General features: G+C 37.6%; 1 protein-coding gene across 1 annotated transcript; it reads right to left on the bottom strand.

The window, feature by feature from the left end:
* Positions 1–2,061: 2,061 nt before the first annotated feature.
* On the bottom strand, positions 2,062–3,990 carry MC4R (melanocortin 4 receptor). Its single transcript, XM_003204799.5, has one exon. The coding sequence runs from the start codon at positions 3,518–3,520 to the stop codon at positions 2,525–2,527; it is 996 nt and encodes a 331-aa protein (XP_003204847.1). The 5' UTR covers positions 3,521–3,990; the 3' UTR covers positions 2,062–2,524.
* Positions 3,991–12,941: the final 8,951 nt, after the last annotated feature.

Below are 12,941 nucleotides of genomic sequence, written 5' to 3' on the forward strand. Positions count from 1 at the left end.
TAGGTATCAAATCCTCATAAGGAGAGAAAGAGGGACTTTCAAGGTAAATTTTTTAGCACCTAAAGTAACATCTTTCTCTTGTTCCACCTTCTGCTGAACTGTGTATGCATCCATGGACTACAAAACAAATCTCTGGCACCAACTATCATAATTTACAGCCCTAAAATAACTAAAGAGTATAAGGTAGAACAAAGATCAAGGGAGATTTTTCAAATAGGCAGCAGAAATTTCTTGCACTGTTGCCGGAGCATTTCTGCATAGCTAGCATCATGTCTTCTGGGAGAAGGAAATGCTTTTAATAAAGTCCAAGAGAATTCCAGAAGATTTCTGGATTGCCTATTAATTTTAATACATTCACATATTCCCCCTCACAGAGCATTAATCCTCCTACTTTGATATCTTTTATTCCCTAGCAAGTAGAACCAGGTAGAGCTATATTACTGACAAGTTTCAAGTTCCTCCCCCCCATCTCTCCCCAAAAAAGGTAGTTTTAATGTATGTAGGTCACTTCAAATGTAATGTCTCCTATTTATTTCCATGGAAACTACAATAGTTACAAAGAGCACAGCAACACTATTTGATAGAGCAAATTCTCAGCTACAAAACACAGTTTTTCAACACAGTCACCACCATTAGCCAATATGGGCAGATGAGTTGATTGAGCCACTCTTCATTTTGTGGTGTGACAGCTGTGCATGGCCATCTGGAATGTGGATTGTCTTTCACGTCACTTTTGTATTGCTGTTTCCACTACTGAAACGCACCACCCTCCTTCCCTCTGTCACATTCATCATTTGGTCTCCATAAATGTTCAGTAAGCAACAATGAATATCAACGTGTGAATTTTTTTCCTCACAGAGAAATTCAGTTTCACCCCTTTGATTCATATGCACTTCTGCACCAGACACCATTCTGTCAGACATCAACTAAATGCAATGGAATGGTTGGAAAGTTCAACCTCTGTTGCTGTAACATCAACATCTGCCTCTAATGTCTTGGGCTAAACTAATGAAATAGGAATCACAACTTCCATCTCACTATTTCAGTATTTACCTTGGTGGAATCAAGCACCCAGGCTTAAAATGTAAATTATTCTTTACATTAAAGTTTTACTTTCTATATCAAAACTTTCCAGATCTTTTCCAGTTACCACTCTATTTTTATACTTACCAAGAATAAATAAGTTTATTTTCCTATGCTCTTACATAGAAGCTGTTGTTGTCCAGGTGTTAAAGGATGTCTTCCATGGGCTCTTTTGTACTTCCATCTACACTTTAAACATTTTCAAGGTGCTAAAGTCAGAGATCTGCTTATTAAACATCTAAATCAGATGTCTGAAAAGGTGAACTGTCCTCAAGCAGCACTAACACACAGGGCTGCCAGATACAAAGCATAGATCTAGACACTTGTCAGACTGCCAACTTTCTTGCCCAGACAAGATCACATGGTCCACAGTAGTGCCTGAGGAGGTCACAAGAAGTTGATTCCTGCTTTCATTCCTCTGTAAGGATCCAGGCAGTGGATCTCATCTAATAATGCTTCAGAACACAAAGCAGCTGGTTCTAGGAAAGTTGTATTTTCTTCTGAAGTACAGAGTCCTTGTTCACCACAGAATATCAGAATTGAATGTTAAGACTGATATCCCTTCTTCATTATCATCAGCTGAACCTCACTGCAAAGCTTTACACAGGTGCCAGCACTGTCAGTGTTAGTACTGCACCTGCTTCATGAGGGAACGGAGTGTGACAATCTATCTGGATTTCAGTTTATTAAATTTATCCAGTGCTAACTGGTGCTCCAGGGAACATTCAATTTCAATTTCAAATTCAATTTTAATTTTGTGAAAAGGTACTTTCAAACACACAGCAATCATCATATTGAAAACCAAAATAAAGCAAGCTTTCAATTGTCTGGCTAGCAAGTATTTGAAAAAATCTTGTTGTAGGCAATAGCTGTAACAAAGAACAGGGTTGCTGCTTTTAGAGTACATGGAAAAGCATATAAAATAAATGAACACAACCCTTTGATTCCAGTAATTCTCGTGACAAATTTGCCTCTTAATTCTAGCGAACCTCTAATCCACTAATAGAGAAGCATAAGCTCTATTTTAAGTTGTACACAGCATAATGAATAGCTATAATTACTTCAGCGGAATAAGGAACATTATCAACCAATATGCACTGTGACTCAGGCAAGTTTTTTATTTTGTCAGCAGTTGGAACATACAGCTGCTCATATTTGTTAGTATTTCACAATCAGCATTACATTTATTTACTCATTTACAAACTGCTATGAAGTGCTACTTTTTTTCTCTTCCTAGCCAAATGAATTACAAACTATAGACATCACAAACACTATACAGAAATATGAATTACACATAAATGGGATACAAAGATGGGAGGGAAGGAAAAGAGAAAGAAGTGTTTGCTCTTAAACACGTAACCCAAGTTCTCACGAAAAAGTATTCTAATGGCTTAGAAGACCGTGCTGTATGCTGAATACACAGTAACATATCCACTTCAGTCTAATACTTGCCAGGCAAATCACAAAGCCCTCTCAAGCTACAGCAGCATATAATTTCTTTGAATGTTTTCCTGAGCTCCTGACTCCGAAATGCATAGATAAGTGGATCAATGATGGAATTGCACATGATGAGGATAAGGTAGAAGTTAAAGTGGGACATGAAGCAAACACAGTAAGGGTTGTAGGGGCAGGAGATGTAGAAAATGAGGTGCAGAAAAAACGGGGCCCAGCACACAACAAAAACTCCAATGAGTATAGTGAGAGTGATGGCCCCTTTCATGTTGGCCCCCTGGCGAATGGGGCCAGTCCCTGGTAGAACTGCTATCTTCTTGATGTGCATCCGAGCCATCATGAACATGTGAACATAAAGGGATGCCATGAGAATGAGCATGGTGAAGAACATGCTGATAAGGCAGATGATGACAACGCTACTGTCAGAGTAAATAATGAACAAAATGCCTGAGACAGTGCAAGCAGCCCAAATGCATGTGATGATGACCCCTACGCGCTTGACCGTCATGATATTATGGTACTGGAGGGCATAAAAGATAGTAAAATACCTGTCCACTGCTATTGAGAGGAGACTGCAAATTGATGCAAGCAGGGAACTGCAAATCACTGAGTCAATGACATTGTCAATGTTTATGGTAAAGCTCTGTGCATCTGTATCTGTATTGTTTAGCAGCGTGATGACAATAGTTTCTGATCCATTAGATACACTCACTAGCATGTCAGCCACTGCCAAGCTACAGATGAAGAAGTACATGGGTGAATGGAGGTTCTTGTTCTTGGCTATTGCCACAATGACCAAGACGTTCTCCAGCAAGCTGATGATGCCCAGAGTCACAAACACTTCAGGGGATACAAAGAGTTGTTCATAGCAGCCTCCCGAGGAGTGGCCCTTTGCACTGGGCTCGCTGGCACCCCTGTGCAGTCCGTTGCTGTGGTTCCAGAAATGGAGAGGCTGGAGTGTCCCACGATGCTGGGTGAAATTCATCTTACGCAGAAACCCTCTCAGCTTCCTGCTTTTAAAACTGTCCTTTTTGCATTCCTCTGAAATCCTCCTTTTGCTTTTCAGTTTGGGAAGAAAAGAAAAATAAGGCAGCACTGCGGCAGACAGTCGTTCAGAGCAGTTTGCTGTTGTAAAATAAGGTTTCAAACTCAGAGATGCTGGTTTGCGCTCTCACAGATGCAGATTCTGATCATCATCACATTTCATCTCGGTGATCTGTATCACTGAGTCCCAACAGTATGGAAGTTTGCATCCGATTCTCCCTTAAGTTCACTTCTTGCTTAGTTCACTATTATGCTGCAGGTCTTTTTTTTTTTTTTTTTTAACCCTTCCATTGAGAGAGGTAAATGTAAAAGGCTTAGGTGACTGCTGCCGAGCAGAAACTAATTTCAAACTCCAAGCACCAGTCTCGCTGTCAGGAAGTGCATGCTGACTGCCTGCTTTATGGTGTGTAGAGGAAAAAAAAACTCTGCACTCTCCGCCTCTGCTTTGCCTTTCAGCCAATGGGACTCGGCGCTGCAGAAAGTCAAGGGGCTGCTAATTCTGAGTCTCTCTGAAACATCACACAGTACTGCAGACTTGGATGCTGCACGAGCTTCCAGTAGCAACAGGCAAGCAGAGGGGCTACAAGAGATCTATCTTCCTTCTTTAATTTTCAGAATAATATATTAACAGTGACTTTGTATTAGCAACGTTATAGCAGCGTACTACCAGTCTTACAGAATATCCTGAGCTGAACTGGTGGGTTTTTATTTTCAGACTGTGATCTGCCTCTTCTGTGGCATATAGCTGCTCTGCTTTGTGTATCGGGCAAAATAGAAAAGGGACTAGGAAGCAAGAAAATATTTATCTCCTACTGCTTCTTTCTTTCAGACCTCCCACACATTGTTAATTTTTCTATGCCTCAGTTTTCCACTTGCAAGACACAGTGTAGTAAGGCTACATTATAATACTAGCTAAGCTGGTTGTAATTTTCAAGGAATGGAGACCATTCAATGACCAAAAATAAGGAGGCCAAAGACTTAAGTAGCTTAATAAATTTTCCTAAAGAAAATAATTTTATCCCATATAATACTCTTCTTCATCATCTTATTTCCATGAGGGAAAATATAATAGAGTTAAATCCTGAAGCCTTGTCACCATCAGGAATTAAGATGCTGCACAGGAAAAAAAAAAAAAAAAAAGGCAGTGCCTAGAACAGGTGAAGGAAAGCAACAGGAGACAATGTAGTAGCCTGTGGGAAATGTGGCTGAGACACAAGTAATGACACCAAATCATGAATAAATCTAGTAAAATCCATCCAAATGTCTGTCCCTGTGTTTACCTGACATGAGCTGAAAGTCAGCTTGAGTGCTGCCTGATAAGGAAAGCCCTTGAGAAGAAGGAGTAGAATGTCAAATAAATACAAAGAAACAGAGGCAAAAGTAGTTTTAGTGTTTCAAGAAGTGCAATTAAAGACTAAAAAACAAATATATGAAAAGAAGCCTAAAGTATAGGTGGATTTTTAAGTTACAAAAGCTATGTGAGAGTCAGTTGTTACACCTGAGTGTAATTTTTGCAGTGATGTGGTTTGAATGATTATTTCCAGTAGCCTAAGAGAAAGGCTATGGAAGCATCTGTATCTGGTGCAGGAATCCGTTTTCCTCAAAATATTTTTCATCTTCCATGCATTAGCCATTTTCCAAATGAAAGCTAAAGAGACACAGGAACATGGCATGCTTGTGGAAGCACATCTATCTGTACTCAACATCCCAGCATCAGGATGAAGCACAGTTTTACTTTCATATTTGGATTTAATTCAATGGTTATGAAGATTTGTATCAGAAGAAAAGCCTCAGCCAATTGTTTGTGGGCCTTCTCCCAGATAGATTACTTCACAGAGCTGAAACCCAAACACTCAAACAAAATAACTTCAGGCAGAGGAAACCTCATCATCATTCACCAGCAACATCCTTGCAACCAGGACTCAAAAAGATGCATTATCTAGCTACTGGCTCCTGGGCAAGTAGCTGTAACTCCTGCTACAGATAGGACTTGTATACCTAACCCTTAAAGGCATAGCTACACTGGGAGAACAGAGACAATTTATAGGAAGACTGACGTGTGAGAGCAGCATCTTCCCAGACAATGCATTTTTCTGCACTGACAGCCAGAAGTGTGTCAACTGCAAGGCACATCAGGGAAGCAGTTGTTCAGCATCCACTGCTCCTTGCATGGCACACAACACAGGGACTTCTATCCTTGGCTTACTTTGGTGGACCCAGAGGAGTAGAGGCTGGTAAGAGAAGAGAGAAGCTGCCTCCAGGAGTTCTGTTCTGTTCTGTTTCCCTCATCTGGCTTTTCCCTTTCTCTGCACATTATCTCTGTTTTCATCTCCAGCTATAGCCAGAGAGTAAATGTAAAGATAAATCATTAGCCTTCTCTGGCTAGAAGGTAAAATGTGTCATATGAGTACTTCTTTAGATGAGAAAAGATGCATGTTTAAATATTTCTACGGTAGAAGATGGATATCTGCCTCTGGCTCCCACTTAACAAAACTGAAATCATACAATTCTAAAATAGCACAGAGGAACTTTATCATGCCTGAAAGTGTACTAATATGTAAGATTTTTTTAATGATGGATAACAGGGGTAATATACTAAAGCTGTTTCTTAAATTTTAAAAAACAAACTTGAGCTAATATTTCTTGCATGTATTGTAAGTGATTTTCAGTACCATAAGAAAACTGCAGTGTCTGAAGAAAATTGATAAAGTATGTATTAAGCTGTATTAACACAAGCTCCAGAGCTTAGAAGAAACTTCAATGAAGATTTGATACTAGTCTTCCCTTTCAATATAATGAGGAATCATATGATAAAAGATATTATTTTAACTAGTCTTACAAAATATCAATTTTAATAATTCTTCCTACATATTTTACCCTTGTCCTATGTTCCATTTCCAGCTATCCTCCAACATCCACTCTCCAGATAGGGTTTCCATCATCTCCTGCTTACAACATTTTGAAATGTCAAGTGATAATATAACAGTTGCTTTTGAAAGTCAGAAAAAAGCTTTCACTGGAGCCATCAAGTATATAAAATACCAATGAAGATACAGGAAGAGAAGATGAGTCAGAATAAGGCTGCATTGGCCTGGAGAAGAAAAAGAAAGGCAGAGTTATTTAGCACAGTCACATTCCTGCTTAAGGCCTGTGAATATTTGAATCCCATGTGTATGTTGCTCAAGCACAGAGATTAGATTTACTATTTCCATGTCTGTCCATAGAAACAGAGGAGAAATTGTAAGAAGCTCATTAGAAGGAAGATCCAAGCAAGTAGATTATCAAAACAGTATTATTTTCCATTGAGTCTGACACAAGCGTGAAAATGTATCAATACAAAAAAGGCTATCACAAACTTCAGATGCTATCCTAGAACACAAGAAATGCAGAGAACTAATACTGGTTTTGGATGTAATAAAAGTGATGCCTGTTGCATACAGCAAAGAAAATTCGCACGGTAGGTCACTAGTTCTGCAGCATAGAACTTGAGAAGTTTGTGTGCAATGTTACTATCCAGAAAAAGAGAGAAAGAAAAAAAAAGGTACTATAATAAATAAATTATTATTCTTTGTGTTTGTATAAATTCAAACAACAATTTAGCCAATCTGGTCACCAAAAAGCACCGAAATGTATATTCTGCAGGCAAATAAAACATTTCCTACTTGAATATACTGCGAATGTGTGTGTGGAAAATTTCCCATTAAAATTCCATGAGTTCTGGGGCTTTGAGTGCTTAAATATTTAAATCTGATCTCATTTCAGCTTTAGGCAATTACTGTTTTGATCATGGAGATCGTTTATATATAGTCAATGCAGTAGTCACTATCCTTGACCAAACTTTTTCCCTCACAACCGCTCTCTCCCAAATAATCAATTTTCTCTTATTTGCTTTTACATTCAAATGGTTCTCTGCTCATACTCATCAGAAGCACTCTGTATAAATAACTCTAGAATCTGCTTAGTTTTAGTATCTGTCTCCAAATAACTCTCCATGGACCAGCATGCAGGATTAAGTATAAATTAAACATTGCTCTTCATCCAGTTCAGCAAATAATCCTGAAATTGTCAATTTCTCATTTTGTTTTATGCCCAAAAAAAAGCTGTTAATCTGACCTTTTCCTTTCTCTTTTTTTCCATAGTCTTTTGTACAAATACAACAAATATTCATAACAACTACATGCTCTTCTTCACTGCCTGTATCATCCTAAACAGAACAGCTTACAGCACTGCCATTGCTTCTCTCACGTCAGATCATTATATAATTTTATATTATGAACTTAAGAATTATCTTTGCTTTTTTAGTTTATCGCATTCAGTTTTCTTCCATAATGATATTCAGTGTTTTTCAGTGTGAGAGGTGCAGTAGCATTTTATGCTTTCAGAAAAACTACTTAGTCAGTTCAGCTGTCTAGCCATGAAAGCTTGGAAAATGCTATGTCTCATTATAGTCAAATGAGAAGCAGAGAACCAAGACAGAAAAAATTACAGAACATCATTTAGTGATAGTTGAAGGTTGCATAGTGACAAAAAAAAAGAAAAACAAACAAACAAAAAAAACCAACCCACAAAACCTGCTGCATTGGATGACACTAGGTTAGTTCAGCTGTTCAGAAAAGTCCTCAGAGTGGGATTATAGCCTACAGACCTACAGTTAGTGTGATATGCAAATGTACTAATAGCTTAAGTTCTCTATTTTGGCCCATTTTCTTCAGAGGGTGACAGTGCTGTTATATTCCAATGAACAAACCATGCAGCTACTTCTTAAATTCATACCAGAAAGTGATTGGTGAGACAAGTGTAAAAAGATTAACAGTCAGTCGATTAGAACCACTATAGATCAGGATGATAGATTATTTATTGATGGAATTTAGGAAGATACCAGCAGCTGTGGTCAGGGCCCTGACTCTCGTGTGTGTATCATTCAGTACTACAGGATGGCGTGTGTCCTATAAGGCTTCTACTTGCTGCATTTGGGGGACCAAAACCCTTTGGTGTTGAGGATTGGGGCAGAGAAAATAACATGCAGTTAGGTCTGGAAAAATCTGATCAAAGAGAACATTAATTCTACAGAAACCAGAGTTTGCGAGCAACTTGATGCAGAAGAACTATTTTTCAGTAATTCTGTACTATAAATTAATATTTCCAGTGGTTTATAGTTATGGGACCTATCCATCCATCCATCTGGTTTGCATTTAATCTCTATGGTCATAAAAATGTCAGTCTTTATTTGTAAACGAAATCCTTATATCGTTCTATTTATATCATTGTGCTTATACATCCTGTGCATATGACAAGTTCACAATTACTAGGCTACAGCTGTTACCATGACATAATTTCTTTTGTACCTTTGCAAAGAGAGCAAAATGCTAGTACCTACTGTTGAGATACCTAATTTATGGAGGTGGGGGCGGTGTTATATATTTGCGGTTACTGAATATAAAATGCTCACTCCTGTCTCAGTTCCTCATCATGTAGTCATATTCTGCATTTCCTCATTCTTTTCCATACAAATCCATGTACAGAAAGTAAGAGCTAGTCCTCAAGAATACCAAAAGTTGTTTTAGCTTTGCTAACAGAGTTAGGCTCCAAATGAGTAGCTGCATAGTGACCTTTCACGGCCACCCACCATTCTGATATATCCTCAAAGCACTGGTTTTTTTTTTTTAGCAGAGGTACTGGACAGTCTCTGGACAGTCTGCCAGTACAGCAGGGGGTATGTGTGAATTGTTTTCCTCCATAGGAATTAATTTTTTTATAAAAACAATTAGAATTATTAGAGTTATAATCTGCTATAAGGTACGAAGTAGACACCCCAAGCCACATGACAGATGAGTGAATTAGGCAGCAGTTGTGACAGTAGAGAACAGTAGATGCAAGGGCAAGCCTAACACTGTCTTGAGGTAAGCACATCTTCACAGACATGTATTTGTCACAGTTTTGTCTAAGAACTGGACGAAAAGAGGGAAAGTATTTTAGAATACCTAACAAAATGTTTAACCTCTTAAAGAGCTATAGTGTATCTGCAGTGATTTGGTTTCTTGTCAATTTCTTTGCATCAGTCATCAAAATATGGTGATAAGAACACTCTGTTTCATCTTTCCACAACTGCTGCAATTGCTGTCGCTCTTTCAAAGATCCTTGATATTCAGAAAAGTCCAAATTAGAAGACTATATTGATACTGAATCTTAACCACTGGAAAGTAGAAATTTTTTCATTTCCATCGCCCACACAGAAAAAAAGATCCTTTGAAATTCAGGAGAATTAACGAATTATTTTTCTGAATAGCAAAAATGATCTGGGATAGGTCATTATTCTGAACTAGTCCTTGATAAGGTTCAGTTTTATTAAACCTTTTCCCCTTCCCTTTCCCTTTCTCTTCCCTTCCCTTCCATTTATGAGAAAGCATGCACTATGAATCCTTTTTCTCACTACTACTGGGGTATATTTTATGGCTGCCTTGACAAAGGGTGGTAATTTGGTAATTTTCTGTCAGAGCAGACTTGCTTGAAAAGGATAAATGGGTATGTGAGAACAGTGCAGTAAATTAAATGCTGTAATTCTTGCCTTTGTGGGGTTCAAAACTCCATATTCTAAAACTACTAGAAAAGGAACAGGAGACAGAAGAAGTATCAGTGGTAGAAGAGTAACGTGTGAATTACCTTATTATGGTCTGGTGCAAAAAAGGATGGCTGAGAAATCAGTCCAGGCTAGAAAATGCTTTTTTGTCCACAAAATAGGTTGATTACCAAAGGTCTTAATCTTTAAAGTAAATAAAAGGTTTATAAAGTCTCAGAGGCAGTGTCCTTTATCTAGATAAATTGCTTCTTCTTTGAGAAATGATCAAGGAAATACCCAGAGGCTCCAAGTTAGACTGAAAATTCTTAAAATATTAGTAATATTTCATCTGCCTGAACTGTACTGAAAAGAAAAAAAAATACTGATGCTGAATGGTTAGTAGAGAGCTTAGAAGGTTAATTAAGAACTCTGAGACTTAAACAGGAATGACCAAGGTAGTGAATGCTGTTTTCCAGGTGCAGTTATCTACGTGTGGCTCTCATGTATTAGCAAAAGCAAGCACTGCCATGTCCTGTATATCTTTTATTTATAAAAAGCTCCCATATGCATCTTCCTATGCAGGTAACAATATGAAAAAAACACCTTAAGTGAAGCATAGCAAGCTACTTATGAGGGCCATCAGCTTCTTTTCCATCTCAACTAGCATAACATCTGTACAAAAAGGTCAGTTAGTCAGATTATTAAAATTCACACACAAGTTATTTTCTTCATGAAAGAGATTCAAATCACTCTAAGCCAAAAAGGGGTAGTTTTATGTGCTAGACTCATGGAAACCATACAATTACATTCTGATTAATTTAAGGAACAGAAAAGAGAAAACAAGGATGAAATGTTACCAATCGGTTTTAACTATCAAATATAAGGATATGCTCCCAGTGCTTGTCATATGAGAATATTTAATATTTTCTGTTAAGCAAGCAATTTAATGCCAACAGTGTTTTAGTTCAGCTCACGAGCAGAAATCCTTTTCTCATTGTGCAAACATTTGAGAAAAGATATTGTTTTCTGTGCATTTTCCCTACCTCCTCAGTGACTATTTTCCATACATAGTGGCACAGAATCAATGGAAATAGCAAGTTGAAACTTTTCTAATCTTTTCAGAAAGTCAATAATATGAAAGGCAATTTTGTTTAAGGGCATGTGATTTCCAAACTGCATTTTTATCTAGAGAGTAACAGCCTGCAGAACTAATGGGTTGTTACTTCGAATCACTAAATTAATGTCAGGTATTTGATAGGAATGTGAAGGGATCAAACATGCATGAGACCCTATTGTCCTAGACACTGAAAAATACAGTCTATTGCTCACAGGACAACTGGCATCTCTGTAGACCTTTCTTCACTCAGGAGGGTAATCCTTAACTGACATCTACAATCTCCACCTAAACCACAAATAACAGAGCCTAGTCTCACAAAATACTCAATATGGTGTAGTTCTCGCTATTTTTCTTAATTCAGAACAGTGTATTCTGTTCAACATATTGCTAAAGCTCATTTCATGTAAGACAAACACATTGTAAAAGTGTAAGTATTAAGTTATTCCTCAACTTTCTTGAAATTGATGGCAAAATTCTTACTAGTTCATTACAAGTCTATCATTAGAAGTCTGTCTTAATTAATTACTTGATCTCTGCCTTTGACAACTGCCTTTTCTTTGAGGTAGAACATACAGAATAACAAAGAGAGAGAAAGTAAGGAGCATTTTAGGCAAACTGCAATTCTTTTTTCTGCTCTGAAGATTTAGTTCAGCCAAAATGCCACCAAAAAATCATAAATATTCACTGTATTCCTTTGAACTAATCAGGAAAAGTGGTGAAAAAGAGTATAAATACCTGCATGTTGGTATTTCTTAAATTTTTGTGTTTGAGCGTGTAACGTTATATATATTCTTTTAACAAAGGAAATTGCACGTAAAAATCACGCTTCCAGAAATGCAACCTGAAGCAAAACAACCAACATTTTATTATACTAAAGCAACAAGCTGAATATACAGTGACAGAAGATCCTCAAGTTTTTCACTGGGTCTACAAGCTGAATGCTCTCTTCTTTTTTCATGCATGTGACTTTCAAAGACAGACAGCATAACTGGTTACAGCTCAGGAAAAAGACTGAGAAAATGATCAAAATTCATTCCTGGCACGAAAATGAAAATCAACAATGGTGGGTTTTTTCGTTTTGTTTTGTTTGGTTTTTTTTGTTTGTTTGTTTGTTTTTGTTTTTTGTTTTTGTTTTTGTTTTATTGTTTTTAACAGAATTAAGGAGTTTCTCAGATAACTGCCATCACAGGCAAACATATATCCCAATCACAGGGTTGATGGTATAAGGTTAAAAATTGTAAAATGCCTCAGAGCAGAAAGATGTTCAAATAGACAAGCATGGACATTACTGTCAGACTGCGTCTTGTTCTAGAAAGGTGTTGAAATGAAGAGAGCACAGTAGGCAGTGTGAGCCAGCTTTCTCAGTAAGATGACTCACCTCTGTGCCTCAGATCTGCAATTTGTTGTCCTTTGATCACAGGACTTATTACCCTGACAACAGCAATAAAGACCTGTAGAAGAATTTGGCTATCACCTTACTCTTACAGTCAATTTACTTATTCATTTGTGTACTATGGTTTCCCTATCTGTGTGCACCTGACATAACTTAGTAGGATGTGGAAGAAATATTTCTGCTGCCTTTTTGTCTGAGATCATGCTTATGAACATGCGGTAGACTTGAAGTATTCTTTCTGTTTACTCTAAGCTGAATTGGTTTAAAAAAGAATCTTCCCATTGGATGAATCTCCT

The sequence above is a fragment of the Meleagris gallopavo genome, chromosome 3 (assembly GCF_905368555.1).
Source record: "Meleagris gallopavo chromosome 3, MGAL_WU_HG_1.1, whole genome shotgun sequence".
NCBI lineage: Eukaryota > Metazoa > Chordata > Aves > Galliformes > Phasianidae > Meleagris > Meleagris gallopavo.

Excerpts from the sequence above, each read along its gene's own strand:
- MC4R (XM_003204799.5), bottom strand. The coding sequence starts at position 3,520 with ATGAATTTCACCCAGCATCGTGGGACACTCCAGCCTCTCCATTTCTGG.